This window comes from Struthio camelus, chromosome 26, assembly GCF_040807025.1.
Source record: "Struthio camelus isolate bStrCam1 chromosome 26, bStrCam1.hap1, whole genome shotgun sequence".
NCBI classification, from domain to species: domain Eukaryota; kingdom Metazoa; phylum Chordata; class Aves; order Struthioniformes; family Struthionidae; genus Struthio; species Struthio camelus.
The window spans coordinates 1,596,427-1,623,021 of NC_090967.1; the positions used below are offsets into that span (position 1 = coordinate 1,596,427).

General features: G+C 46.7%; 1 protein-coding gene across 1 annotated transcript in view; it reads right to left on the reverse strand.

Moving 5' to 3' along the window:
- Positions 1-13,402, reverse strand: part of LMNB2 (lamin B2) — a 46,947-nt gene extending 33,545 nt beyond the window's left edge. Inside the window, exon 1 of the mRNA XM_068919679.1 lies at positions 13,093-13,402. Within this exon, the coding sequence (XP_068775780.1) occupies positions 13,093-13,293 (201 nt within the window). The 5' untranslated portion in view covers positions 13,294-13,402. The remainder of the gene's footprint in view (positions 1-13,092) is intronic.
- Positions 13,403-26,595: the final 13,193 nt, after the last annotated feature.

Genomic DNA, 26,595 nt, shown 5'->3' on the forward strand with positions numbered 1-26,595 from the left:
TTTTGCTGCTCTGGTCATCTTTGTCACCTTTTCCTTACACACTTTTTCCAGAGCATAGCTGTTTTTAGAACAGGGTTAAGAGAATTGCAAATAACATTCAAAATACAGAAAAAACATTGACTTACACAGTGAGTACTGGCCACCATAAAGGAAAACAAGGACACTCCAGAAAATCAGAAAAGAAGAAAATGCAGTAATTCTAACAGACTTCAAGTATTTCAAGGTGTAATTCAGCATATGAAAACATAGCTTGGGCATTATATGTAAAATGAACAGTAATGACAGTGTCATGGAGCGGCTAATCCAGGAATCACAGAATGGTTGAGGTTGGAAGGGACCTCCGGAGATCATCTAGTCCAACCTCCCTGCTCAAGCAGGCTCACCTAGAGCATATTGCCCAGGATCACATCCAGGCGGGTTTTGAATATCTCCAGGGAAGGAGACTCCACTACCTCTCCGGGCAACCTGTTCCAGTGCTCTGTCACCCTCACAGTGAAGAAGTTTTTTCTCAGGTTCAGGTGGAACTTCCTGTGGTTCAGTTTCTGCCCATTGCCTCTTGTCCTGTTGCTGGGCATCACGGAGAAGAGACTGGCCTCATCCTCTTGACACTCCCCCTTTAGATACTTGTACACGTTGATGAGATCCCCTCTCAATCTTCTCTTCTCCAGGCTGAACAGGCCCAGCTCGCGCAGTCTTTCTTCCTAGGAGAGGTGCTCCAGCCCTCTAATCATCTTGGTAGCCCTCCGCTGGACTCTCTCCAGGAGTGCCATGTCTCTCTTGTACTGGGGAGCCCAGAACTGGACACAGTACTCCAGGGGAGGCCTCAGCAGGGCTGAGGAGAGGGGCAGGATCACCTCCCTCCACCTGCTGGCAACACTCTGCCTCATGCACCCCACGATCCCATCGGCCTTCTTGGCCACCAGGGCACACTGCTGCCTCATGCTTAACTTGTTGTCCACCAGCACTCCCAGCTCCTTCTCTGCAGGGCTGCTTTCCAGCAGGTCAACCCCCAGCCTGTACTGCTGCAGGGGGATCTTCCTCCCTAGGGGCAGGACCTTGCACTTGCCTTTGTTGAACTTCAGGAGGTTCCTCTCCGCCCACCTCTCCAGCCTCTCCAGGTCCCTCTGAATGGCAGCACAGTCTTCTGGTGTGTCAGCCTCTCCCCCCAGTTTCGTATCAGCAAACTTGCTGAGGGTGCACTCTGTGCCTTCCTCCAGGTCATCGATGAATACGTTGAACAAGACTGGACCCAGGACTGACCCCTGGGGGACACCGCTAGCTACACGCCTCCAACCAGACTTGGTGGCACTTGATCACCACCCTCTGAGCTTGGCCATCCAGCCACTTCTCAATCCACCTCACCAACCACTCATCCAACCCACACTTCCTGAGCTTGCCTAGGAGGATGTGATGGGAGACAGTGTTGGAAGCCTTGCTGAAGGCCAGGGAGACCACATCCACTGCTCTGCCCTCATCTACCCAGCCAGTCATTCCATCCCAGAAGGCTATCCAATTGGTCCAGCATGATTTCCCTTTGGTGAATCCTCGCTGACTACGCCTGATCACCTTCCCGCCTTTCATATGCTTAGAGAGGACCTCCAGGAGGAGCTGTTCCATCAGCTTTCCAGGGAAGGAGGGGAGGCTGACAGGCCTGTCATTCCCTGGCTCCTCCTTCTTGCCCTTTTGGAAGGCTGGAGTGACACTGGCTTTCTTCCAGTCCTCAGGCACCTCTCCTGATCTCCAGGACCTTTCCAAGGTGATGGAGAGGGGCCTAGCGATAACATCCGCCAGCTCTCTCAGCACTCATGGGTGCATCACATCGGGGCCCGTGGATTTGTGGATGTCAAGTTTGCCCAAGTGATCTCTAACCTGATCCTCCTCCACCAAGGCAGAGTCTTCCTTTCTCCAGACGTTCTCTCTTGCCCCCAGGGTCTGGAATGCCTGAGGGCTGGCCTTAGCAGTGAAGACTGAAACAAAGGCAGCATTCAATAACTCTGCCTTCTCTGTATCCTTCGTCACCAGGCCACCCGCCCCATTCAGCAGCGGGCCCACGTTTTCCCTAGTCTTCCTTTCATAGCCACAAAAGAAGAAGCAACATTTCACCCGGTTTTCAGCAGCACATAGGACCAGATGTGTCATGATACTGTAAAGACACTTAGTCTATTTGGTTTCAATAGCCTTGCAAAGGCAAGAGAAGTCAAAAAAAACCTATAACTTTTACAACTGTTTCAGCATGGTAACTGCAGAACTGAGGATTTGTTAAAACAAGTAAAAGCAGCAGCTAAGAATAAAATCCTTCTAGAAAGCAGGAGACTGTATAAAGACCTCACTGTAGGAGCTTACATTAAACATAGACCACATATAAAAAATATTTTAAGATGACCAAAACAAAGCTGACATGGTTACCCATTGGGAGAAGGAAGACATTACACGTAGTACTGTATTCTTCAAAAAAGCTGAGGTCACATCCAAATGAGAAAAATAACACTGATTGCAACTTCTGTTAACCACAAAAACGCAATGTGGGAAGCCAAAAAAACGAAGTTTGAAGAACATCTCATGAAGGTCATAGAAAGTAATTACTCTTGCTACTCCTGATGCACGCATGAAAAAGGCCTAACAGTTGATCAGTATATGTAAAAGAATAACCTCAAAAAAAAAAATTAAAATATACCTGTAGTTTTTCTACTTATACTCGCACTGGAGGATCTTGAAGACATTCTAGCATTTAAGCATCATTAGAAAGTACCATAGAAGAGACCAGGAAAACAAGCAGTAACAAATCACAGGTTCATAAAGTTAATAGAAACTTTCTAAAGCCCACTTTTTGAACTAGATGCATCACTAATTTTGCTAAACAATCCCTCACTTAAAGCTCACTTAATACTGGAGAATTAGAAGATGGTTCATGCAGAATCGGTTTCTGAGAGGAACTACCTATCACTAAACTTTCACGTCCATAGCAGAAAAGTAGACATTATTCTGAAGAATAGAGTTATTGGGCACATGAATTAAGTGTCATGCTAGAGAAGAATCAATATAACATGTAAAAACACAAGTTTCACAGTCTACTCGAGGTTCTTCAGTGAACCACTGATAGGCATTCACAGAAGACCCAGGAAACAAAAAAAAATAAACAAACAGAAAAAAAAAGCACTCAATCTGCCTTTTTTAGTGGAATGGACGAGACAAAGCGATACATTTTGCTAAGGACAAGTTTTACTGAAGAAACAAAGACTGGGGGCAGGGATGGAAGGAAAGGAAGGGAGCTATGAAAAAGTGCCAAAGGGCTTAGTGCCATTAATTAACTGGGTGACAAAGCATCAGGTGAAAATCACTGTACATAAACATATGTCAGGCACATGGAGAAAGTAATCCCAATTGCAAAGACGAAGTGATGGGCTCTGGGCTGACTCAAGAACAAAATGTGTGGTTGCGGACAGTTCTATGAAAACATGAACTCAGCAGTGGTGAGGGAGCACAAATCAGCTGAAAAGGACCTCAGAAAGCATCATTACACCACTGTAAAACAGATGCTGTGTTTATTTTTGCTCCTGCTCACTCCACTTTGGGGGATCAAAGTGAAAAGGAGGAGGAGATGGCAGGAAACTAAAAATCTCCCAGAGAATACAGGTATGCATGCATGCCCTTGCCTTGCAAGTAGAAAGGGGCATGAGAACTGCATTCATTTGTCTCAAAAGAGAAATATCAAACAGATGCAAAAAAAAAAAAAAAAGATTAAAAACTACTGAAACTGGAAGACATCAAGCAGAACAACATAGACGGCAACCAGCACTTCCCAGAGATCTTCAAGGAGATGATGGACACTATCCATCAGTGCTGCAATGGAAAGACCATAAAAATATTCCACAATTGCCAGGAGATACTGCTCTCTCCATACATCCCAATCATTTCAAGCTTCCTCTTTGTTGTTTTGGCTGGCCATCTTGTTCAGGACCAAGAGAAAGTTTCCAGGAAATCCTTCAACTCAGTGGTGCTTTTGATAGAGGTTTATTTACCTGAAGACAAGGAAAGAAGTAAAGCCAAAACCTCAAAAGTGAGTTCTGCAGGAGCCAGAAGAGAGGCTGCAGGCTGATCCACTCCATATCAACGTGCTACCTCTCTCTTCCTACACACTGAACGAGTTGGATACCCTACAAACTGCACTATGAACCTACTTGTGTTTTTCTGCTCTTTCACTAGCAAAAGAACCTGCAACTTTGTAACTGAGCAAGACACAAGACAAGCAAATAGAGCATGTGACACAAGAAAATACAGATGTTTCCATAGCACAGTTTGAAAGGCAAAACTGCTGGATGCGGTTTAACCTAATCCTATGGTGGAAGCACTCAAAGCATGCAGTGCAGAAATTCAAGGGCATGTGACACAGGTGAGCACAAACTGCCCTTCCACAAAAAAACACTTGAGATGAGAGAAGGCTGCAAGACCTCACTCAATGAAGCCAAAGGGGACACAGCAAGAAGGCAATGACGCTCTGTGCTAGGCAAGAAGCACACCCACTCTCTCCACACATGGGTCAAGACATCTCCAGCCTTAGAGACACCTACTAGAGCCACCACCAGCACATTAAAGGGCTGCACATATGGGGAGGGTTTGGAAGAAGGGTGTTATGCAGCAACAGCTCTGTGAGGGCCTTACCTCACCTCTGTTCAAAACAGTCATGGCAGACCTGGTTACCACAAAACACTTATAGGTTCCGTAGCGTTCATGCAACTCAGAGAGGTCTTTGGAGACACCTCTTAGTCTGATGTAAAAGGGAGCTTACCCTTCCTTACACAAGCCTTGCTGCAGAAGACAGGCTCTGGGTGGCTCCAGGACCACCAGCTTCAGCTGCCCTACCACTACATTCTTCTGCTGGCTACCCCTACATACTAATATAGCTACAAAAACAGACAGAGCTATTCTTCACATTGCCCCCAAACCAAAGCAATTTCCACCTTCTGATACGGAAGCAATCCCCACAGGTTTGCCATAAAGTCCACATGCTACAACAGGCTACAGTTAAAGCACCTGTAGGTTAGGTGCAGATGTTGTGCTGTAACAGCACCTGCTGGCCCTCAGCTGGTAGCCGAGCAAAGGGGCCATTCTGTTTTCAAAGAATTGAGCCATGAAACATTAACGTGCAAAACAAATACATTCCCAAAAGGAGTGGCTCGGTATGTTCTCCTTTCACCCATGTATGGATGGAGGAAGGGCTGTGAGCCAGTGCTGACACAGACTCACCAAGAATATCTGCCAGTGCATGGCCACTCTTTTCTTCCGATGTGGTCAAACATAATCAGGTTTTTGAAACGTCTGATCAGGACTAGGCACTCACAGCCATCAACACCACTGAGGGAGGCGGTTCATTAACAACTGTTAACATTATCACGCTCTTCCAAATAAATCTGGGCACGTATACTCACATAGTTGAAAAACAGCTTCTATAGAGATGTATTATGCGACACAGCACAATCTTAGCGACACCTGGCATCTGACATCACAGGTTTTAGAAGAATAGGGTTGCCTTTGCCCAGAGACTTCTGTGAGATGGCTTAGGTAAACTTCCTTTCTCTTCCCGGCAGGTATGGCAGCTTGGCAAGTGTGAGTCTACTACAGGAAAACCAGGCACAAAATTTCCCCTGAAGACAACCCCCTGCAACTCTAGGTACTTTAAAATGCAGTTTTTAGGCAGTTCACTGTAGAAGTTAAAAATCTACACAGCCAGGGAATAACCTGGCACTTGCAGCAATACTGCACAGGGACTTCTTATCCCTCCCAGAGGAAAGGAGAGAGTGTTACAAGCGCGAAGCCCAGTTGTGCACACCAGTACTGTGCCCTTTCTATGTTTTTCCTCACAGAACACAGTAAGGTGAAAGCACCTGCAATGTTCTGCTTGCAGAACAACAGCTGTGCTCTCCTCCTGGAGCGAGGAAAAGCTGCACTACTAAGTCCCCTGGCGGTGTGAACGTGCACACGTGTGCACATGCACGTGACAAACATGGAAACAACAACACACCCCACAACAGCAACCTCAGGTTTTGTAGAAGAGACCTCCCTCTCCAGAACAGGGCTTGCAATTTGCACTTGGCATGATCCCTCTCCTAAGTCGGACAATATCCTAGACCTTGACAAACCAGAAGCAGAAACTTGATCAATTGTGCAAGGCCTGCTCCAGTTCTGCAAATCCCCATTAGGGTTTATCAGAAGCAATGGCAGCAGACTCTATAGGATGGAACAGGGATAGCTGGGTAGAAGGAGCCACCAGCCATGGCAGTGCAGGAATCCTCTTTGGTCCTCTGAAGGACTCTGTTTTCAGGCCAAGGGACAGTCCTAAGGTATGCTCTGGGGGCCAGCAGAGGAAACATTTCCCCCACCAACAGGTAGCTGTTGAGGACAGTGAATAAATGTCAACCTGCTGATAGAGAGCATTAGGGAACACTGGAGTTCCTACAGTCCTGGAACAGGACTGGAGGGCTGACTACCTCCTCAAGGACAGACAGGGAGTTAAGAGGTAGCATGGAGATGAGCAACTCTTAGATACCCAGGCTCTCAAGAACAATGAAGATGGTCCTTATATATCTTCACCATCACCCTCCAGGAGATGCATCCAGTTACCAGAAGACCATTTTACTCCATGCCTCAGAGGCTATAACTACAGCCAAGTGACCCAGCACTGACAGTAGCATCTGAACATATATTTCGCAGGCAGCAACTAGTCAGCACCAAACCCACACATTCTTGTCATGACATGGCTCTGGTTACTGCAGATGGTACATGTGAAGGGGATGGTAGCTGCAGTGCTGGCAGATACCAGGATACAAGGTGAGACTGCAGTGAATGCTTTGATGGCTCTGAGATGCAAGACTGCAACCACCTGCAAGCCACCTGCAAACCTGAGAAGACACTGGTAAAGACAGAAGGGGGCTATCCTGGGTCTCCCAAGACCTCTTCTTTCTACTTTTCCTTTCTGCAGGTGAGAAAGCAGTGGGATGTCCTGAGAACAGTGCAGTGCTCCTTCCCATGCCCATCAAAATGTCTTTTGTGATCACAAGCATTCCATGTCAGAGGACGGGAAATACTAGAAAGAGAATAGAGTAAAGCTCTAGGAATAGTCTTTCTTTCTTAGCCCTTTCACTGCTCCTCTTCCCAGCCTTACATATTAGGTTATTGTAACACTGTCACCAGCCACAGTGAGAATAGTGTCAGCCATATACTGCGGGAATGGAAATAAGGGGATGAGCTCAATTTCCTCTTCTAACATAAGCTAGGCTAAACAAGGGGACTCAGGCAAGAAAATGAGGACAACTATCAGCTCCCCCAGACACACAAGTAAAGTATTTATTGTATTTGTGTGAGGGCTCCCTACTAACATTTTTATTTCTCTAGAGCCCTACTGCATACAAGAAAATACAGAACAGCATTGGACAGGGCTAGAAAACCAGAAAGAAAAGGCTGTAATTAGTACAGGACTAGAGACAGATCTCAGCTTCTGTTGAGTTCCCTTTCTCTGCTGGCAAAAGCTAACAGCCTTCTGCTCTTAAGGCACAAGTTATTTCATTCCAAGGCCATGCTGCTGCTATGGTCTTTAAAAATGAGAAGGCTGGTCAACATGGAAGGTAAGTGGTTGCTTTCTTCTCGCTCTCTACTGCGGACAGGTGATAAAAACAAGTGAGGAAAAAGGATGCACTGATCAGCTAATGATCAAAGTCACAGAATCACAGAATCGTTTAGGTTGGAAGGGACCTCTGGAGATCATCTAGTCCAACCTCCCTGCTCAAGCAGGCTCACCTAGAGATATTGCCCAGGATCACATCCAGGCGGGTTTTGAATATCTCCAGCAAAGGACACTCCACTACCTCTCTGGACAACCTGTCCCAATGCTCTGTCACCCTCACAGTGAAGAAGTTTTTTCTCAGGTTCAGGTGGAACTTCCTGTGGTTCAGTTTATGCCCGTCGCCTCTTGTCCTGTCTCTGGGCACCACGGAGAAGAGTCTAGCCCTGTCCTCTTGACACTCCCCCTTCAGATACTTGTACACGTTGATGAGATCCCCTCTCAATCTTCTCTTCTCCAGGCTGAACAGGCCCAGCTCGCGCAGTCTTTCTTCCTAGGAGAGGTGCTCCAGCCCTCTAATCATCTTGGTAGCCCTCCGCTGGACTCTCTCCAGGAGCGCCACGTCTCTCTTGTACTGGGGAGCCCAGAACTGGACACAGTACTCCAGGGGAGGCCTCACCAGGGCTGAGGGGAGGGGCAGGATCACCTCCCTCCACCTGCTGGCAACACTCTGCCTAATGCACCCCACGATCCCATTGGCCTTCTTGGCCACCAGGGCACACTGCTGCCTCATGCTTAACTTGTTGTCCACCAGCAATCCCAGCTCCTTCTCGGCAGGGCTGCTTTCCAGCAGGTCAACCCCCAGCCTGTACTGCTGCAGGGGGTTCTTCCTGCCTAGGGGCAGGACCCTGCACTTGCCTTTGTTGAACTTCAGGAGGGTCCCCTCTGCCCAGCTCTCCAGCCTCTCCAGGTCCCTCTGAATGGCAGCACAGTCTTCTGGTGTGTCAGCCTCTCCCCCCAGTTTCGTATCATCAGCAAACTTGCTGAGGGTGCACTCTGTGCCTTCCTCCAGGTCATTGATGAATACGTTGAACAAGACTGGACCCAGGACTGACCCCTGGGGGACACCGCTAGCTACACGCCTCCAACCAGACTTGGTGGCACTTGATCACCACCCTCTGAGCTCGGCCATCCTGCCACTTCTCAATCCACCTCACCAACCACTCATCCAACCCACACTTCCTGAGCTTGCCTAGGAGGATGTGATGGGAGACAGTGTTGGAAGCCTTGCTGAAGGCCAGGGAGACCACATCCACTGCTCTGCCCTCATCTACCCAGCCAGTCGTTCCATCCCAGAAGGCTATCCGATTGGTCCAGCATGATTTCCCTTTGGTGAATCCACGCTGACTATGCCTGATCACCTTCTTGTCCTCCACATGCTTAGAGAGGACCTCCAGGAGGAGCTGTTCCATCAGCTTTCCAGGGAAGGAGGGGGGGCTGACAGGCCTGTAGTTTCCTGGCTCCTCCTTCTTGCCCTTTTGGAAGGCTGGAGTGACACTGGCTTTCTTCCAGTCCTCAGGCACCTCTCCTGATCTCCAGGACCTTTCCAAGATGATGGAGAGGGGCCTAGCGATAACATCTGCCAGCTCCCTCAGCACTCGTGGGTGCATCCCATCAGGGCCCGTGGATTTATGGATGTCAAAGTGTCTCTGGATAACTCTCTGGTGGAGCAGTGATTGTGATGCTTGCCTGAACAGCATCAGCAATACCTCTCTCAACTAAAAGCAACTGCCCTGAAACACAGTTTTGAGAAATATGCCAGCCCCTTGTTCCTACATATAGGGGAAGGGAGATATCAGCAACAGTCTCATCCCAGTTCCTTACTGGGACAGGGATACTGGGAGATATTGGTCTGACAAGCAAAGGACAAATGCCCTTCTCACGATACCATCCTCCTGACCACTGCTTTTCATAGTAATCCTTAACTTTCCATTGCCTTGGATTACTGATCCATCTCGTGCTTTCAAGTCAGAAGGTGTTAAAATAGAGCTCACTGCTGAGCACAGTTGCTCCTGCAACATGCATCACTGCATTTACCACAGTGGCAGATCTTCTGTGTCACTAGCCATTTGGGATACTGAGGTTCTTCTATGTATCAGAAGATATCAGTCAATTTTAGCTTAAAATATCCCAAACAATTTAAAATTAACAGCAAGCTCCATCTCCTCCTGGCTATAGAGGAACAGTAGTAAGTGTTCTGGAAAAGAAATGAACAGGTAAAATTCACTTGGCCCACTCTTTTGTGTGTTTAAAAAAAAAAAAAAAAACCAAAAACCACACACACGAACTTTGAGTCAAATATATATTTAAGTGGGCGATCAGTATGAGGAAATTCCTTATTAATAGAAGTTCAAGAACTTGCAGAAACTATCAAAACACTGCCCTTGCTTTCAAGAGCTAACAGAACAATCACTTTAATCAAGTTTACACCATCATAACCACAATGCTTTTTGAAGCAGATCACTTATGAAGGGTGATCTGATTTAAGTTCATCTATGATGCGTAGCAAAGTATTTACCGGGAAATGGAAAGACAGAATAACTGACCTAACGAGTGCTCAAGTCAAACAGATTTAGTAATAATGGGGGGAGTGGCAGGTGAAAACTAAGTTTCATCATCTGTAATAGGGCAAGATGGTTATTAAAGGTGGTAAGTGTAACAAAAAAAGAATACTATAAGAAAGAAAGTAGATAACCGCAGATATAAGCCAAAAAAAATAGAATATTCAGACAGCTGAAAAACCTCAAAGCAGTCAGATTTGCACACAGCTGAGGACAACCAAGAGGAATGTTCATATTGAATACATTGGAAAAAGAAAATGGGTTATTTTAAAGATGCAGAGTTAATACAAAGATTTAATGATGTAGTCAGAACAGCACGTCACTATCACTTGACTACGCTTAACTGTGCTTCTGCACAGTAGTTTGGGGGTTTTTCTTTTTTTTTTTTTTTTAATTAGCATCTTACTTCACACTGCGTTTAATCATTTTTAGAACATACATTCTAACACTTTAACAATCAAATTGGACTGTTAGCTGAAAAATTTTTTTTACCAGATTGGTTCCGAAAGTCAGAAGTACAGGATTCCCTCATTTCAGTAAACCTGAAAAATCTCAAAGCCATTGCAGGTTTTAGCGTTCACACAGCCCTGAACCTCTGGACCATTATTTCACTTCACAACACTGACAATACTTCCAAGTCTCTTCTTTCAGATATGTGTATAGAACAAAGGGAGAGGGGAAGCATCTAACAAATGCAGTCCAGAGACCAGTAAAAGTATCTTAAAGTCACTGCCTTTGACATACCACAGCAGAGCCTGAGGAATCCAGACAAAGTTATTAGAATATGTCCAAGAATCAGGACTTTTAAAAAAAAACTTGGATAAAAATGAAGAAAGTAAGCTCAAGGGCAAAATAAGGATTTATTAAAAATCAATAAGGATTGATTAAATACTGAAGAGTTAACAGAAGTCAGTTTATGTTCATGCTAAAAACCTAATGAGAATATACGTATGCTTCATGCTTGCCTTGTTTTTACTCTCGTTACATGCACACTGTTAATAAATGCAGGAGGCAGACGGCAATTCTAAGACGCATATTCCCTTCTGTACTCTCCCAGCCTCCAACAACCTACAGCTTAGAAGCTCTCTGAACCAGATACAGTTATTCTGTTTCAAGCATAATTTCACACAGGACAAAAGATGTAAGAATGTATTTTGTTTAGAAAAAAAAAAAAATCAAGCTATTTGGAAAATATAGAAATTATATCATTAAGTGGCACAAATGGACTTTAAAGTGTTTGATTTCTGGAAGTACAGAAATAACTAGGCAGGCAGATCACTCCCAAAACAAGACACTATCATATTTGGTCCATTTCAACTAAAGTGCAGTAATTCCAACCCTCCTCCCAGTACCCCTAGTATTAGATATATATACACACATTTATATGTATATATATATATATATATATACACACATACACACACACTGTATATATATAGATAGATAAAAGCAGCTACATAGCAGCAGTCCTTTGCAGTCCACAGCAGTCCTTTGCATCAACACAAGTTACCAAGCAGGTAACCACAAGGCTTTCCACAGAAATTTAACTTCATCTGTGAGGTGGGACACCTTACCTTGCAGAGTGCCTCCAAGAGATGGCCAAGTGGGGGGTTTTGACTGGTACAGGATAGGTGGGACTGTCCCCAGCTGGGTCACTGACTACATCCTTCCTTCATATGGGAAGGAGAGTCCTGGGGGAAAGCAGATACAGCAGAATAGGGAGAAGCAAAGCATGGCTTAGAAAAAACAAAAAACAAAAGTATCAGCCAGTTTGCCTCCAAGATCACAGGAAACGGCCCAGATCCCCTATCATGATGGGAACACTCAGCAAAGAGTGGTTCACGCTACAAGGACACACTTAGTTCTAGAGGGGCTAACAAAGATCATCTCCTGTAAAAAGCAAAGTTTGCCTAAACTCTTTCAGATTTTTTCACCTTATCACATCAGCAGTCAGAGTGGGGACCATAAAAGAAAAGGTGACGTTCAGGTTGTTGCAGCTCACAGGATGTGCTCACCACGTGGGAGTACACCAAGGCCAGTGCTCAGCTCACCAGCTTACCTGTGATAAGGGAACAGGCTACAGAGTATAGCAAAGTAGTAGTCCACAGCAGAACAGACCTGCACAAAAACTGACAGGACCCCGAGCACTGTATCAGCAGCAGGAACTAGAAGATCCAGTGAACCAGATCTTTTGTGCTGCGAGCCCTACCTGAGCAAAATAAGAGCAGCAGCTTACACTTTCAGCGCTAGACCCCAATACCCTAACTCCTGGGAAGGGCACTATTCTCATGCCTCACCCTAAAGGAGGGCTCCAGCACAACCAGCCTGCAGAGGCAGCCAGCGGTGCCACTCCAGTCCAGCTGTAGACATAGAGTTTGCTCCAGGCGTGGGAATTTCACTCAGTGTCGATACTGGCCTTATCCTAGTTTAGGTGTCACCAGGAGTCTCTTCTCCCCACCTAACGGCAAGACAGAGAGCCCCCAAAGGGCCATTCAGATACAGAGACGTTTGACTTCTACAGCCTCCCGCAGAGACGCCGAGGTTCCGCCCGGCCCCGGCGGCTGTCGCCTCCAGCCCGGAGCAGGACAACTGGGCAGAGCCAGGACTACCTGCCCCAGGGCACTGCACAGCCGGGCGGGGACGGCGCCACGGGCCGCGCACTGCACCGCCGCACCTCGCTGCTGCCCCGGAGCCGCTCCAGGGCTCTCGGCGCCGGACGGGCAGGCGGAGGCGCCGCGGCGGGAAGGGGCCCGCCGAGCCCGGCCGCGGCACAGCTCCGCGGGCCGCGGAACCCCCTCCCCTGGCAGGAGCGGGGGAAATGCCCCCAACGGGCAGCCGCTGCCCCCTTCCCGCCCCGGGAAGCCCCCGGCGAGGGCTAGCGCAGCCACCCTGGACCCTCCCGCCGCCCCGCCGTACCTCCCGAGTGGTGACCTCCTCCTTCTCGGAGATCTTCAGTAGCAGCCGGTCGTTCTCCAGCTCCAGTGCCCGCACACGGTCGATGTAGACGGCCAGACGATCATTTAGCTGCCGCAGCTCCTCCTTCTCCTGCAGGCGAGAGATGCGAGTCGGCGACAGCGGGGTCCCGCCGGGGGTGCCGCGGCTCGGGGTGCCTGACATGGCGCTCTCCTCGCGGGCAGGCGGGCAACCAGCTCATTCAATCCAGCCGCACTGGGGGAGGAGGGAGCGCTAAGATGGCGGGCGCCACCTCCCCTGCCGCCGCGCCGCTTGGGAAATGAAGTCTCCGCGCCAAGATGGCAGTCCTGCGCCGCAGGGCGTGCCGGGAGATGTAGTCCCGACCGGCACCATTTTGTGAGTCGCGGGCAGCGCCGTGCAGTGCTGACGGGACCTGCCGGCGGCAGCGGCCCTTAGCGCGCTGTGCGGTGGCTCCTGCTGGCGGATGGCCCGCTTCCTCAGGAGGGCGGGGACCTCCCACCCCCGCGCTGGCTCCGGCTCCGTGTTTGCCCCAGTACCTCATGCCCTGGGGCAATGGGTCCCCCTGGTCCTGAAGTGATTCTCCCTCCACAGCTTCAGTTCAGGCTCTGCTGAAGCGTTTACCACCACCGTAACGGCCTCGTGGTCTTATGGCCTCTAAGTCAGAGAAATGAAGACTGTTCCCTGTGGTGCCCCAGACCTGTGAAGCAGTCCTGCATATTGGAAAGGAGAACATTTTTTTCTAGGAACTCTTGTTACTGCTATAGCAATCGCCAGAAAACAGGTCACTTCTGAGTACGTTCTCTCATTTTTGCATTAATAAAGCCCAATAAAGCTCATGAAAAAAAGATCCAGTAAAAACGTAACTGTACAATCAAATGCTTTGATTTGAAGAGTTCACATTAATTACAAGTGATGCAGTGCTGCTAATTCTTACAATTTTATTGAAAGCTTTGCAATACTTCTCTTACAGTCTATCTTTTCACATTAGTTATCTAAAACTTTGTTATAGAGCTCTGTTTTCAGCTGTTTATAATTTTGCCATGCTCTGCTGTTAGCAATGAAATTTTGTAGGCCAATTGTCTGCTCTTTGCTCACATTGACAGTGGGGAGTTTCAGGAAAAATACATATCAGCTATTTCCTAGGGTGGATTTTTAGGAGGGCTGCTTTGTAGATTTCAGAAACTCCTTCCAGATTTTTACTGAGATAATAATGCCTGCTAGCCTTCAATCAGGGAGTTCAAGAAGGTAGTTATCCTGAAATCCTTTTGCTGTCCCAAGGAATGCAGCCAAATTTGTACAAAATAAAAACCCCTGGAAAGTTTCACTTCCTAGAAAGTTTCACTTCCTAGAGATTTGGAGTATTATTTTTCCCAGATCATATTTTTACTAACTATTCCTCAATCTCTATCAGTTCTTACATATTAACCGGTAAAAACTGATTAGCATTCCCATGAGCTAATGCCCTATGTCTCAGAACTTTGGAGTCTGAAAAGCATTTAGGGGAGTTGTGTCTTTCGGCTACCAAAGACGACTGAGAAGAGAGAGAGAATTCCTGCCTGAGAACAGGGAAAACCAGATTAAGATAAAGCAGTGGTACATGCACAGAAAAGAAAAAAGCAGCATGAGTGTAATGCAAAGAAGAGATGTGCATGAGCGGGAAGACAGATCTAGACAGAGAAATATTAGAAAAGGCAAGAAAATACTGCATGTTTAACATGAGAAGAAACACATGAAGCTAGGCTGGCCAAATAGGCACAAAAGGGCTTATCCTCCAAACAGAAGTTAGACTGCTCTCATGTTAGAGGATCTGGGATTCAAATATCAAGTATGCCTCATACTGAAAACCCTGAGATTGAACTCAGGAATTCTGGACATTCATCGTCTGTTCTCAGTGAATAGCTGTAAGTCCTCTTGAAACACTGCATTTCTCAGCAGCTGATCCATATAGAGAGTACATTTTCATCTGAATGTATCTGTTCAAAAATATGCATCTGATCTGAAATAAGTCATTTGGGCTTTGTCTGTAGACAGCAGAGAGTGCCCTCCACACTGCAGTTCATCCCACCTGGGCTCAGGTATCCGACTTAGGATAGACTTGATTCATTTTTTGCCTATATACTACAGAGAGAGTTGAGAGCAGGGGTTTCCACACTGAGGTCTGTGAAGCCCTGGATATCACTGCTTACCTGGAGGGAGTTCATGAAAGATAAACAAAATGAAAGTAAGCACATAGATCAATATATGTCATTTCTACTGGCATTTAATCGACCTCAGATAGTATTTTAAGATCAGTGCTTCATTATCAATAAGATATTCTTTATCAGTGATAATCTAACCAAGTCACCATATGATATACAACTCAACATGAAACTTGTAGCTTTCTGACTGAAATCATAAACAGTTGTCTTTGACTTGAATTTATCTGAAAAAGGACGAGGAAAAGAGAGACTACAAATCCCAGAGTGCTGCGGTTTCTTCTTTGAGCGCAGAAGTCTCATTATGCAGCCTCTGCCTACTCAAGGCACAGACAGAGCCATAGTGAGGACAGCCCAGAAGCCTTTGGAGCCACCTCCTTCTGCGTTGTTTTCATCTGAGTCTCTGGATTTGAAGTACAGTGCGTTTTTTGAATTTTGGCGCCTGTCTGCAAATTGTAAACCAACTGCTCCTGGAGCAGCTCCAGCCCTCAGCCACATGCCTCTTGCTGGAGTTTCTAGGATGTGCGTGTTATGTATCTTTTCAAATATAGCTGCCTTCCCCCAAGCAAAGCACAGGAGTATTTGTAAACACTAAGCCATGCACTTACTATGAACTTTTTGCCTCCCAATGAGTACAGTTTCCAACACTGCACCACACAACACAATTCCAACACAGTATGTGGAAGACCTGTAATAAAATTCGGTTAGATTAAGCCAGAAGAAACTATTTTAGGAATTCTGAAAGCCTCTGTACAAGCATTTTCGGGTTAGCTTATTTTTCCTTTCATGATTTGCCACTACACTGCACTCATCTGTCATATTTTGGAAATCCTTTTAAACCCTTTGCAGCATTTTGATTGGTAATGTAATCCAGGTTTAAATCCCATTTATTCATGAAGCTTAGCCCAAACTCTCCTATTCTTCTTTTCAGATTTTTTAGATAATATCTTATAAATTTTGTATATTTCAAGGTATTTTTTTGCCTTCTAATGTTGCCAGTTATTTTCATAGTACTGCTGTCAACTATGTCACAGCAAAATCTTTTTTCTAAATACACTTTCTTAAATATCCCTCCCTCAAACTTGGACTATTGAGATGTAATACTGTCTATGTTTTTTATGGAAGATGCCTTTCCTTAGCAGTAACCAGAACACTTACATACATATACTTCATCCTTGTTATCAGTATCCTCTCCCTGTTCGCTGAACTTTTATATTCACTTTTCCTGTCTCCACTAGAGAGAAGAGAACAGTTGGGGGGTGGGATGGGGAGAGGAAAGGATCAACTATGTAAAGGAAGTGTAAAGAGAAAAGCTGAGAGCCAGCTAGACAACTGCTGCTTTAGATGGAGTATAATGCTTTAGTCATGGAATTAGCATCTGTTCAAATACTAGTCCTCTTGATTGCTCTAATGATATGGTTTAGTATTGAACCAGTCATTCATCTCTCAGTTCTTAGTAATTATTTTCTCATTAAGGACCTTGACAATTCAGTGCTACTAAAAACATTTAATAATAAAGTTCCCTCGCTGCTTTCAGAAGGTAGAATTGATTTTTTAGCCCAGGACACAACCATTTGTTGTTTAATAAAGGGACACTCCAAGGCTCTGTCAATGTCACTTGCTTGGGATGGCAGAGGGCCATGGCATACAGTGGGACTGTGTTCCCTCAGCTGTTCAGATTGGGAACCTGTTCAGAGCACACCAAGGCTCCTGTCTGCTCACTCCCTCCTTCTTCATTTTTGTAGAAACCGGAGAACAGGAGAAGACTGGTGTGTGTACAGGTTTCACCTCGCTATAAAGTCAGGAACTTGGAAGTCCCTCAGGCTCAGCATTGGAGCTCTAGCTCAGAGGTACTTCCAACATATCTGAGTGTCTCAGTAGGATAAGAATAAATTCTTGGGATGTCAGAGAATACTGACGGTAGCAAAAGACTTTGCCTAGCACTAGAATGCTTCTCTCATGAGAAGAAGAGATTGCTCACAGTCACTGCTAAAGACAAAGTAAAACCTCACACATCCTTTGATGTAGAGCATCTTCCCAATTGTTTGCCAGGCAGTTTTCTTGTGTAACTAGCTTTCTGATGCTATCTTAGATTTCATGACAACTTTGAAATTTTCACAAATCTGAGGACACAGGATCTCCACTGTTATTTCTTACCTCAATTGCTTTACTTTCTCAGCAGCTGCTGCCATGCCTTTTTCTTTCGCATTCTGCCCTGATCTGCACTCTATTATTCATACATCTTTAACAGCAGGATCATTTCTGTCTTTTATATAGTAGTCTAACTTCCCCTATGCCTTATATTCCTTATCTCCCCTCTGAATGACCCATGTTTAATCAATGTCTCAGATACGTTCATTCTTTTTAGGAAGGGGCAAGAATGCTCTAAGGACTGAAGATATAGCACAAACCATTCTTTTATCAGCCCAAATTCAACTCAGCTTGACAGTAATTAAAAGTTACTTGCAGCCTCCGAAGGTCTGGGAAGTACCCTGCTTTCTCCACCATAGGACTTATAGCTTGCTACAGATTTCTGCTCTAGAATTTCAGTTTTCACTTTAAAAAATGCTTCTAGAAGTAGGAGGACACAAAGCACCAAAGTAAGTAGAGAAAATTAATAGTATGCCATGTATCATGGATGAGATCTTCCTCATCTGCTGTGAGAAAGTTAGCTAAGATATTTATAAAAAGGAGCAAAGAGGAACACAGTGCACAGTTGTGGGATTAAAGCAGACAGCAGTCTGTATATGGAACAAAGATTTCTGAGGGATAAAACACTGTGGTGTGATGTGTAGAGGGCACATTTATTTCTAATTCTAGGCAAATAATATTTGGCAGGGGCCTTGAACAATCGTATTCTTCTGCTACAATATTTACCTCCTCATTTAGGCAGAACTCAATGCAGATCACACAGGGAGAAGTGATAACCAAGCCTGGGTAGGAGAATTTGGATCTATGCTTGTAATTTCTCACTCCTTTTTGACGGAAAGACCAAAAGTGACTTTCATTGTCAGGAGGGCCTGAGTGGCCCTTTAGGATCCTTTTGTACTGAAATCTGATCATAGCCTAATGTGACCAGAAGGAAGTGAGAATTTTTATTTTTAAAAACTCTTTTTTTTTCACATCTCAACAAAAACCCAGGGAGAAGCTGGGAACTCAGTGCTCAGGGCTCCGACACGTTCCACAATTCCACTTTGTCATTTCTCCATGCAGTGATTTGCTTATAATACTGCATGCCAAAAAGAGCCACTTCTGTAACACAAGAGCAATGCAGAGGTTTTCTTCAGTACAAGTCATTCACAGTCTTTACCAGCCGAAGGAAGTGTCTTTGTAGTGTGTGATACACAACAGCCCTCAGTGTAGCATTAGCTACTGAGCTTTCCTCTCACTCATTCCCCATTGCTTAGGAAATCTTCCAAAATAATAGGGAGACAGATTTCTTGGCAATAAAATACTATTGAAAACAAGTGAGGTGGCCAGGTAGGAACAATACCACCATTTCCTGGAAGTCTGGCTGCAGGCAGCCGTGGAGCTGTGGGAGTTCATGTACATACCTAGCTGCTATTTCCACAGGTAAATAGCAAAATTAATCTAAGATCAAGGAAAGGTTTATTTATATCACTTTTAATGAAATATGGGCCCAACAGTCCCTAACATCATCCAGTTTTGACTTTCACATACAAAGCTGAAGTTCATGCTAGCTGCACTTTTAGGTGTCCAAAGACAAAAGACTCTGCAGTCGGCCAGGGTGGCCCCAGGTTCTCAGTGCTCCATAGAGTTCAGGTTTCTTCAAAATGTGAGCAAGTTGCTGATCTTTTAGCCATTTGGCAGTTGGGAGACTGGGTAGTAGAGGAGATTGGGGATTGGTGCTGAAATGCAGTTTCTCTGAGTGCACAAAGGTTTATCAGCCTGGAGCAATCTCAGCTCTGTGCCTGCTTTCAGAATCACTTAGATCATTACTGTTCCAGAGGAGCAGTGGGAAGGGAGTATGCAGTGGTCACACCCCCATACTGATATTATATAAAACCTTGGCACTGATCTCAAACACTAGTGGAAAAAAAAAAACAGTGTTTTTTTTCAAAACAACCATTTGGCGCCTTATTTTCAAATCCGCAGACCAACTGCTGCTGGCTTGGTGCCCATCACCATAGAGCTATTTACATATTTTCCTCCAGCAGCTGCAGTAGCCTGTTATATACCCCATGTCTCACCAGACTGACTCAGCCTCTGTCGTGATCTCACTAGGGAAGGGATGAGATTTCAATTTTATTCTATTAAAAAAAAATCAGTATGGTAGGAGCTCGATTTTTTAGCAAAACAAAGTGAAAGCAGAAACCTTTGGCTCCCCTTTGTAAGATAATTAGCCTGTCATACAGTAACACGAGAACTGCAATGTGCACCTGGGAGTGCTGGGATTCCTTAAAGCAGAGCCTCAGTCAAATATAAAACTTACATAGTAAATGTATATGAAGGGAGGGAAAACAGGTTTGTGGATATGAAGAGGTAGGTGTGTATCACTTGCGTATATCATGTGATTGATAAAGAGATGAAAGGAATGCATTCTGCAGTTCCAAAGTGCAGTGCACCCAAGATCTCAAAGTATTTTACACAGGGTTATTTATCAAGATATATAAAAATCTTGTGAGGAAATTAAAATGCCTATGAAGTTTACTCAGCTAATGTTTGTAAAGCGTGTTGAGCTTCATGCAATAACTCTGTGGACCTAGCTTGCTGGTCCTATCAACGCATCGGTCTTGATGGAAATCATTTTTTCCAGCCTACAGCTGGTGCCAACATTGAGGTGCCAGAGCACAGGCATCAATCAGCACACTTCTGCTGGAGTTGCACATCTATAACAGAAGAGACAGCTTTGACTAAACATGACTATACAACAGGAAGACACTCACCATGTCATGAGTTGAGCACCTGACTACAAACCCAGACAGATGCCCCATGGCATAGCAAGGCTGGTCAGCTGCATGTGTTGTGAGACGGCAGCTTTATTTTTCTCATCCTGGTGTCTACCCCCTTGCTCTCCTGCAGCCGATTCTGTGTATGGGAATTCTGAAGGCCAGCAGCATCCCACGGCTTCTTTCTCTATCACTAGCCCTGTGGGATCTTCCTTCCTGGGGAGCTTTTGCTCCATATTTGCATCATCTGACTGGTAGGAAGCAGTGCAAGAAGTGGATGTTCTGGGTAGCCATGAATGCGATTTGCTTTGATAGAGTAAATGAGCAGGAGCTGCAGCAAATGAGAAGATTTAGACTGACAGAGGTATTTGCAGGCTACCTTAGCACTGCTAAACTTCATTTCTGGGTATGAGAATATCATAGTTTTGTAGGATTTCATTTTTTTTTTACAGTTGCTATAGAAATCCTGCATATAAAAGGAAAAATAGGTTCAGCTTGGCCCTTCTTGGTACAGTGTGGACACAGTTCCAGAAGCAGTTTTGTCCGCTGTGAAGATGGGGGCCATTATGCAGTGGGAGTTGGAGACGCTGATGTCATTGCTCTGTGGGAGATCTCCCTGAGAGCAGGAAATTCACAGTCAGGCCTGCTCTGACTGAACTTTAATCTCCCTTGAGTGCAAAAGACTGTAACTCTGGGAAATCTAGAGGAAATAAGTGTGGAGTTGGAAGTATTGAGCTTCTCAATCTGCAGAGAGCTAATATATGACTTGCCCTCTCTCTTCCTATCCAGCCCCTGAGTGTCATGAGGAGAGAAGTACAGGAGAGGGTACTTTTTGAGGCTGATAAGCCACTCTTTTGAGGCCTCACTTCAGCAAGACTTTCGCCCAGGTTAATTGAGACGTATTTAGATGTAATGCTTCATGTGCCAGTACATTTTTTCAGTGTAACTCACCCACTCTGTAACTAGGGCACAGTTTATATCACTTAAACTCGGGACATCCTCTGGTGGCTTCTGGCAAGCGTTCCCACACACCCAAAATAACAAGCCCATTCTCCCTCAGTATATCAGGAAAGTTATCACCTCAGCTCACCACAGCCCAGCATGGTATCCACCTCTGTGAGTCTTAGTAGTGCGGATAAGTGCTCTGAAGGGGCCTGCAATACCACAATCATAAATTAATAGTTCTGTCATACGCCAGGGCTTCATCAGTCTCTGGGGATTTACTCACACAGCAGAGGGATTATGCTGGAGGCTAGCATATCAGTCATTGGTGTGAGTAAATCCCCCGAGTAGTAGATTAACTCTGTTATGCAACTATTGAATGAATTTGTATTTTTCATAACACTTTTGGAGTGGGAGGCCAGAGAGTGATAGGAGACACAGTGAAAACTGCTAGCTGGCCTCAGGTATGGAGGAAGTCAAAGAGATTGGTGTGGCCATGATTAGTGAGGCTACTGGCAGCTTATGCCAACAATTTAATTTAAAAAGCAATAAGAAGTTAACCCAGTAGCTCCTTGGGGTGGGGTGGGGGGTATCATACACACACAGCCGACACTGCTACAGGTCAATGAGAGGAACCATCACTTGTAGGAGCCCAGCTGCCAGCATGTCTGCATGCTGGTGGCTCAAAAAGTGAGTATGCTCTTCTAGGGGCTCATACTGTGCTGGATACTGTGCTGGTCTAACCTGGGCTGGAGGGGCAGAGGCTCTGATTTGTGTGTGTAATGTCTGTGTGTTGTAGAATGGAATCTCTACCTATCTGCTATATCCCTCCTGCTAAACAAATAAATTTTGGATCATGTCACTAATTGGTGTTGTTCTGTTTTAGTGGCCACCACACCCAGTTTTCCTGTGGCAGGGGTCCAGTCTGCAAGACTGGCCTGAGGCAGGAGGACAGAATACCTCCACACTATGTCTGGCAAGGAGTTGGGAGCCCTTCCAGCATAGTGATTCGGCACCTTGAAAGGCACTCAGCCACTTCAGGACATCTTTGGCTGCATGGCCAGCAAGCAAGACTCCCACAAGAAAAATCTTGTGTGAAGAACCTACATTTATATGGGCCATCTATGGCCACTATGACAGTTTACCCCCTGCCTTTGCTCTGTATTTACTCAAATCTCTTGAATTCTCTCTGCTTACTTTTTCAATCAAATAATTTTCTCCTCCCCACTCTGCACATTTCTCCTTTGGTGCCATAACAACAGGCAGCACCCTGACCACGCCAACCACTTTATGACCAATCTTCTGTTTGTTTTTGTCCAAAATGCCTTTTTATGTAAAAGCAACAACACCGTTTCCTTTCTGCAGGACTCCCCTGTTGGCATACATACAAGAAAGGACTAACACTACACTGGAAGATGAACACCGTCATTCCTGTGCTCACCTCTATTCAGAAAACCATCTTCAAAGCATCACCTGGAACTCCTGCCCTTTTGTGAGTTCCCTCACAGGAACTCCCTTTGGAAATCACAGAATCACACAGAATGGTTTAGGTTGGAAGGGACCTCTGGAGATCATCTAGTCCAACCCCTCTGCTCAAGCAGGGTCCTCTAGAGCATATTGCCCAGGATCACATCCAGATGGGTTTTGGATATCGCCAGCAAAGGAGACTCCACCACCTTTCTGGGCAACCCGTTCCAGTGCTCAGTCACCCTCACAGTCAAGAAGTTTTTTCTCAGGTTTAGGTGGAGACTCTACTACCTCTCTGTTGCAGTGCCCTGTCACCCTCACAGCTTATGTGCAGATAGAACTTCCTGTGTTTCAGTTTATGCCCGTCGCCTCTTGTCCTGTCTCTGGGCACCACGGAGAAGAGTCTAGCCCTGTCCTCTTGACACTCCCCCTTCAGATACTTGTACACATACATTTATGAGATCGCCTCTCAATCTTCTCTTCTCCAGGCTGAACAGGCCCAGCTCGCGCAGTCTTTCTTCCTAGGAGAGGTGCTCCAGCCCTCTAATCATCTTGGTAGCCCTCCGCTGGACTCTCTCCAGGAGCGCCACGTCTCTCTTGTACTGGGGAGCCCAGAACTGGACACAGTACTCCAGGGGAGGCCTCACCAGGGCTGAGGAGAGGGGCAGGATCACCTCCCTCCACCTGCTGGCAACACTCTGCCTAATGCACCCCAGGATCCCATTGGCCTTCTTGGCCACCAGGGCACACTGCTGCCTCATGCTTAACTTGTTGTCCACCAGCACTCCCAGCTCCTTCTCTGCAGGGCTACTTTCCAGCAGGTCAACCCCCAGCCTGTACTGCTGCAGGGGGTTCTTCCTGCCTAGGTGCAGGACCCTGCACTTGCCTTTGTTGAACTTCAGGAGGTTCCCCTCCGCCCACCTCTCTAGCCTGTCCAGGTCCCTCTGAATGCAGCACAGTCTTCTGGTGTGTCAGCCTCTCCCCCCACTTTAGTATCATCAGCAAACTTGCTGAGGGTGCACTCTGTGCCTTCCTCCAGGTCATCGATGAATACATTGAACAAGACTGGACCCAGGACTGACCCCTGGGGGACACCGCTAGCCACAGGCCTCCAACTTGACTCTGCGCCATTCACCACCACCCTTTGAGCTCGGCCATCCAGCCACTTCTCAATCCACCTCACCAACCACTCATCCAACCCACACTTCCTGAGCTTGCCTAGGAGGATGTGATGGGAGACAGTGTTGGAAGCCTTGCTGAAGGCCAGGGAGACCACATCCACTGCTCTGCCCTCATCTACCCAGCCAGTCGTTCCCTCCCAGAAGGCTATCCGATTGGTCCAGCATGATTTCCCTTTGGTGAATCCACGCTGACTATGCCTGATCACCTTCTTGTCCTCCACATGCTTAGAGAGGACCTCCAGGAGGAGCTGTTCCATCAGCTTTCCAGGGAAGGAGGGGAGGCTGACAGGCCTGTAGTTTCCTGGCTCCTCCTTCTTGCCCTTTTGGAAGGCTGGGGTGACACTGGCTTTCTTCCAGTCCTCAGGCACCTCTCCTGATCTCCAGGACCTTTCCAAGATGATGGAGAGGGGCCTAGCGATAACATCCGCCAGCTCCCTCAGCACTATGAGGGAGTGGATCCTGATGGGTGCATCGTGTCGGGGCCCATGGATTTATGGATGTCAAGTTTGGACAAAAGATCTCTAACCTGATCCTCCTCCACCAAGGCAGAGTCTTCCTTTCTGCAGCCTTTCTCTCTTGTCCCCAGGGTCTGGATTGCCTGAGGACTGGCCTTAGCAGTAAAGACTGAAGCAGAGAAGGCATTCAGCAACTCTGCCTCCTCTGTGTCCTTCGTTACCAGGGCACCCACCCCATTCAGCAGCAGGCCGACGTTTTCCCTAGTCTTCCTTTTGTATTGATGTATTTGAAGAAGCCCTTTTTGTTGTCCTCGACATCCCTTGCCAGATTTAATTCCAAATGGGCCTTAGCCTTCCTTGTTGCATCCCTGCACACTCTGACAACGTCCCTGTATTCCTCCCAAGTGGCCTGTTCCCTTTTCCACATTCTGTGGACTTCCTTATTCTGTTGGAGTTTTGCCAGGAGTTCCTTGCTCATCCATGCAGGTCTCCTGCCCGCTTTGCTGGACTTCTTCCTCAGAGGGATGCACCCGTCTTGAGCCTGGAGGAAGTGATGCTTGAATATTAACCAGCTTTCCTGGACCCCTCTTCCTTCTAGGGCCCTACCCCATGAGATTCCCCTAAGTAGGTCCCTGAAGAGGCCAAAGTTAGCTCTCCTCAAGTCCAGGGTTGCAATCCTACTCGTTGCCCTGCTCCCTCCTCACAGGATCCTCAACTCCAGCATCTCATGGTCACTGTAGCCAAGGCTGCCCCCAACCTTCACACACAAAGGACTCCCCTTTGCAGTCCCCCATCTTCCCCAGTAATTGCATCATTGCTATTGCTGCTTTTCTGGCTTTCCTTAGCCTAAGGGCAGGTGGGAAGCTGTGTCACACAACCATTGCTGCAACAAGGCAGAACAGCACCTCTCTGCTTCCCCCCCTCCTGTTATCCTCTCCCTCTGAGGCCAGGATCTGGTGGTGCCTCTCTGCTTTTTTTTTTCTCTGCTTTATCTTCCCTGTCTCCTGTGCAGCCATGGGCTGCTCCCTGCTCTGTAGGAGGTCACAGGTATGCCCTGGACTCTGCAGACATCCCCAGCATCCAGAGAGAAAGTGTGGGCAGGTGATCCATCCATGCAAGCAAGGAGTGGGAGATGTTAGGTCTCCAAGCCTTTTCTGAGCGTGATGCCTCATGAGATCAGTCATGCAGAAACACTTCACAGCTCTGTTGTTGTACAGCTCAAGCAGACAGCGCTGCTTTCTATAAGGCTGAGAGCCAACCCCCACATAGCCACTCCTCAGAGACTGTGTTACTGTGGAGAAACGAAGGAGAGACTCTGTGCTTGGGCCAGTCCTTGCCTCCACCAACACACGCTGGTCAAAAACCCCTCAGGTTAAAGAGACTTGCTTTTACTTAGTGGGACCTGTTGAGAGCAGGCACTGTCCAAACACAGTGTCTATTATTTTCTCTTAACAGAACCACTAGTCCCACTCAGATAATCACACAGTCTGCCTGAGGGTTACAGGAGGGCACACGTCAGAGAGATAAGCGCCTTCACAAAAGCACTCTGTAGACTGGGAAACACGTCGTTCTCCTATAGCACGAAAACACATCAACCTGCACAAGGCACAGCAGTTTATAATAATATTCCCATTCCCTGACAACAGCCATCCTTTCCAGACTGTGACTGTTGCCCATGAGCTGGAGGGAGCATCTCTGTCCACATCCCTGGCAGAAATGCAACTCATCCACCCTTCAGCCTCCTCTTAAACAACAACATGCCTGAAGGCCTCCTGCAGCAGAGCCAACTCCTTTTCCTGTGCCCTGCTACAGAGCCAAGAGCTGCACTGTGGCGCCCTGGAGCAGTGCTGCCCTGCTATTTCTTCCTGTCCAGGTCAGCATGCCCTTGTAAAGGAAAGCTGTGGAGGGCCAAGCACCCACTGAGCTAGAGGTAAGGTCCAACCCTCAACCTCCATCACCAGGGACCTTGTATTCCTCATAGGCTCCTTGGAGGTATCGTAGCCGCCAGATATGGCCTTCTGCCTGGTCCTTCTCCCTCTGGGATGCTCCTCATGGAGGATAGCCTAGGACTCCTCTGGCACAGATGGGTGATGGGGCTGAGCTAATCTAACATCCTAGACGCGCCTAAAGAGGCAATGGACTCTCACTGCCCCACCCACACAGTCCAGTCTCCTCCCTTGTGCCTGCAGTGATACTCAGCCAGCCCTGCAAGGAATCAGGGCAGGGAGCTCATCTGCTTGAAAGTCATATATATAGATATATTGTGTGTGTGTGTGTGTGTCTGTGTGTATGTATGTATGCGTGTGTATGTGTGTGTGTGTGTGTGTGTGACCTG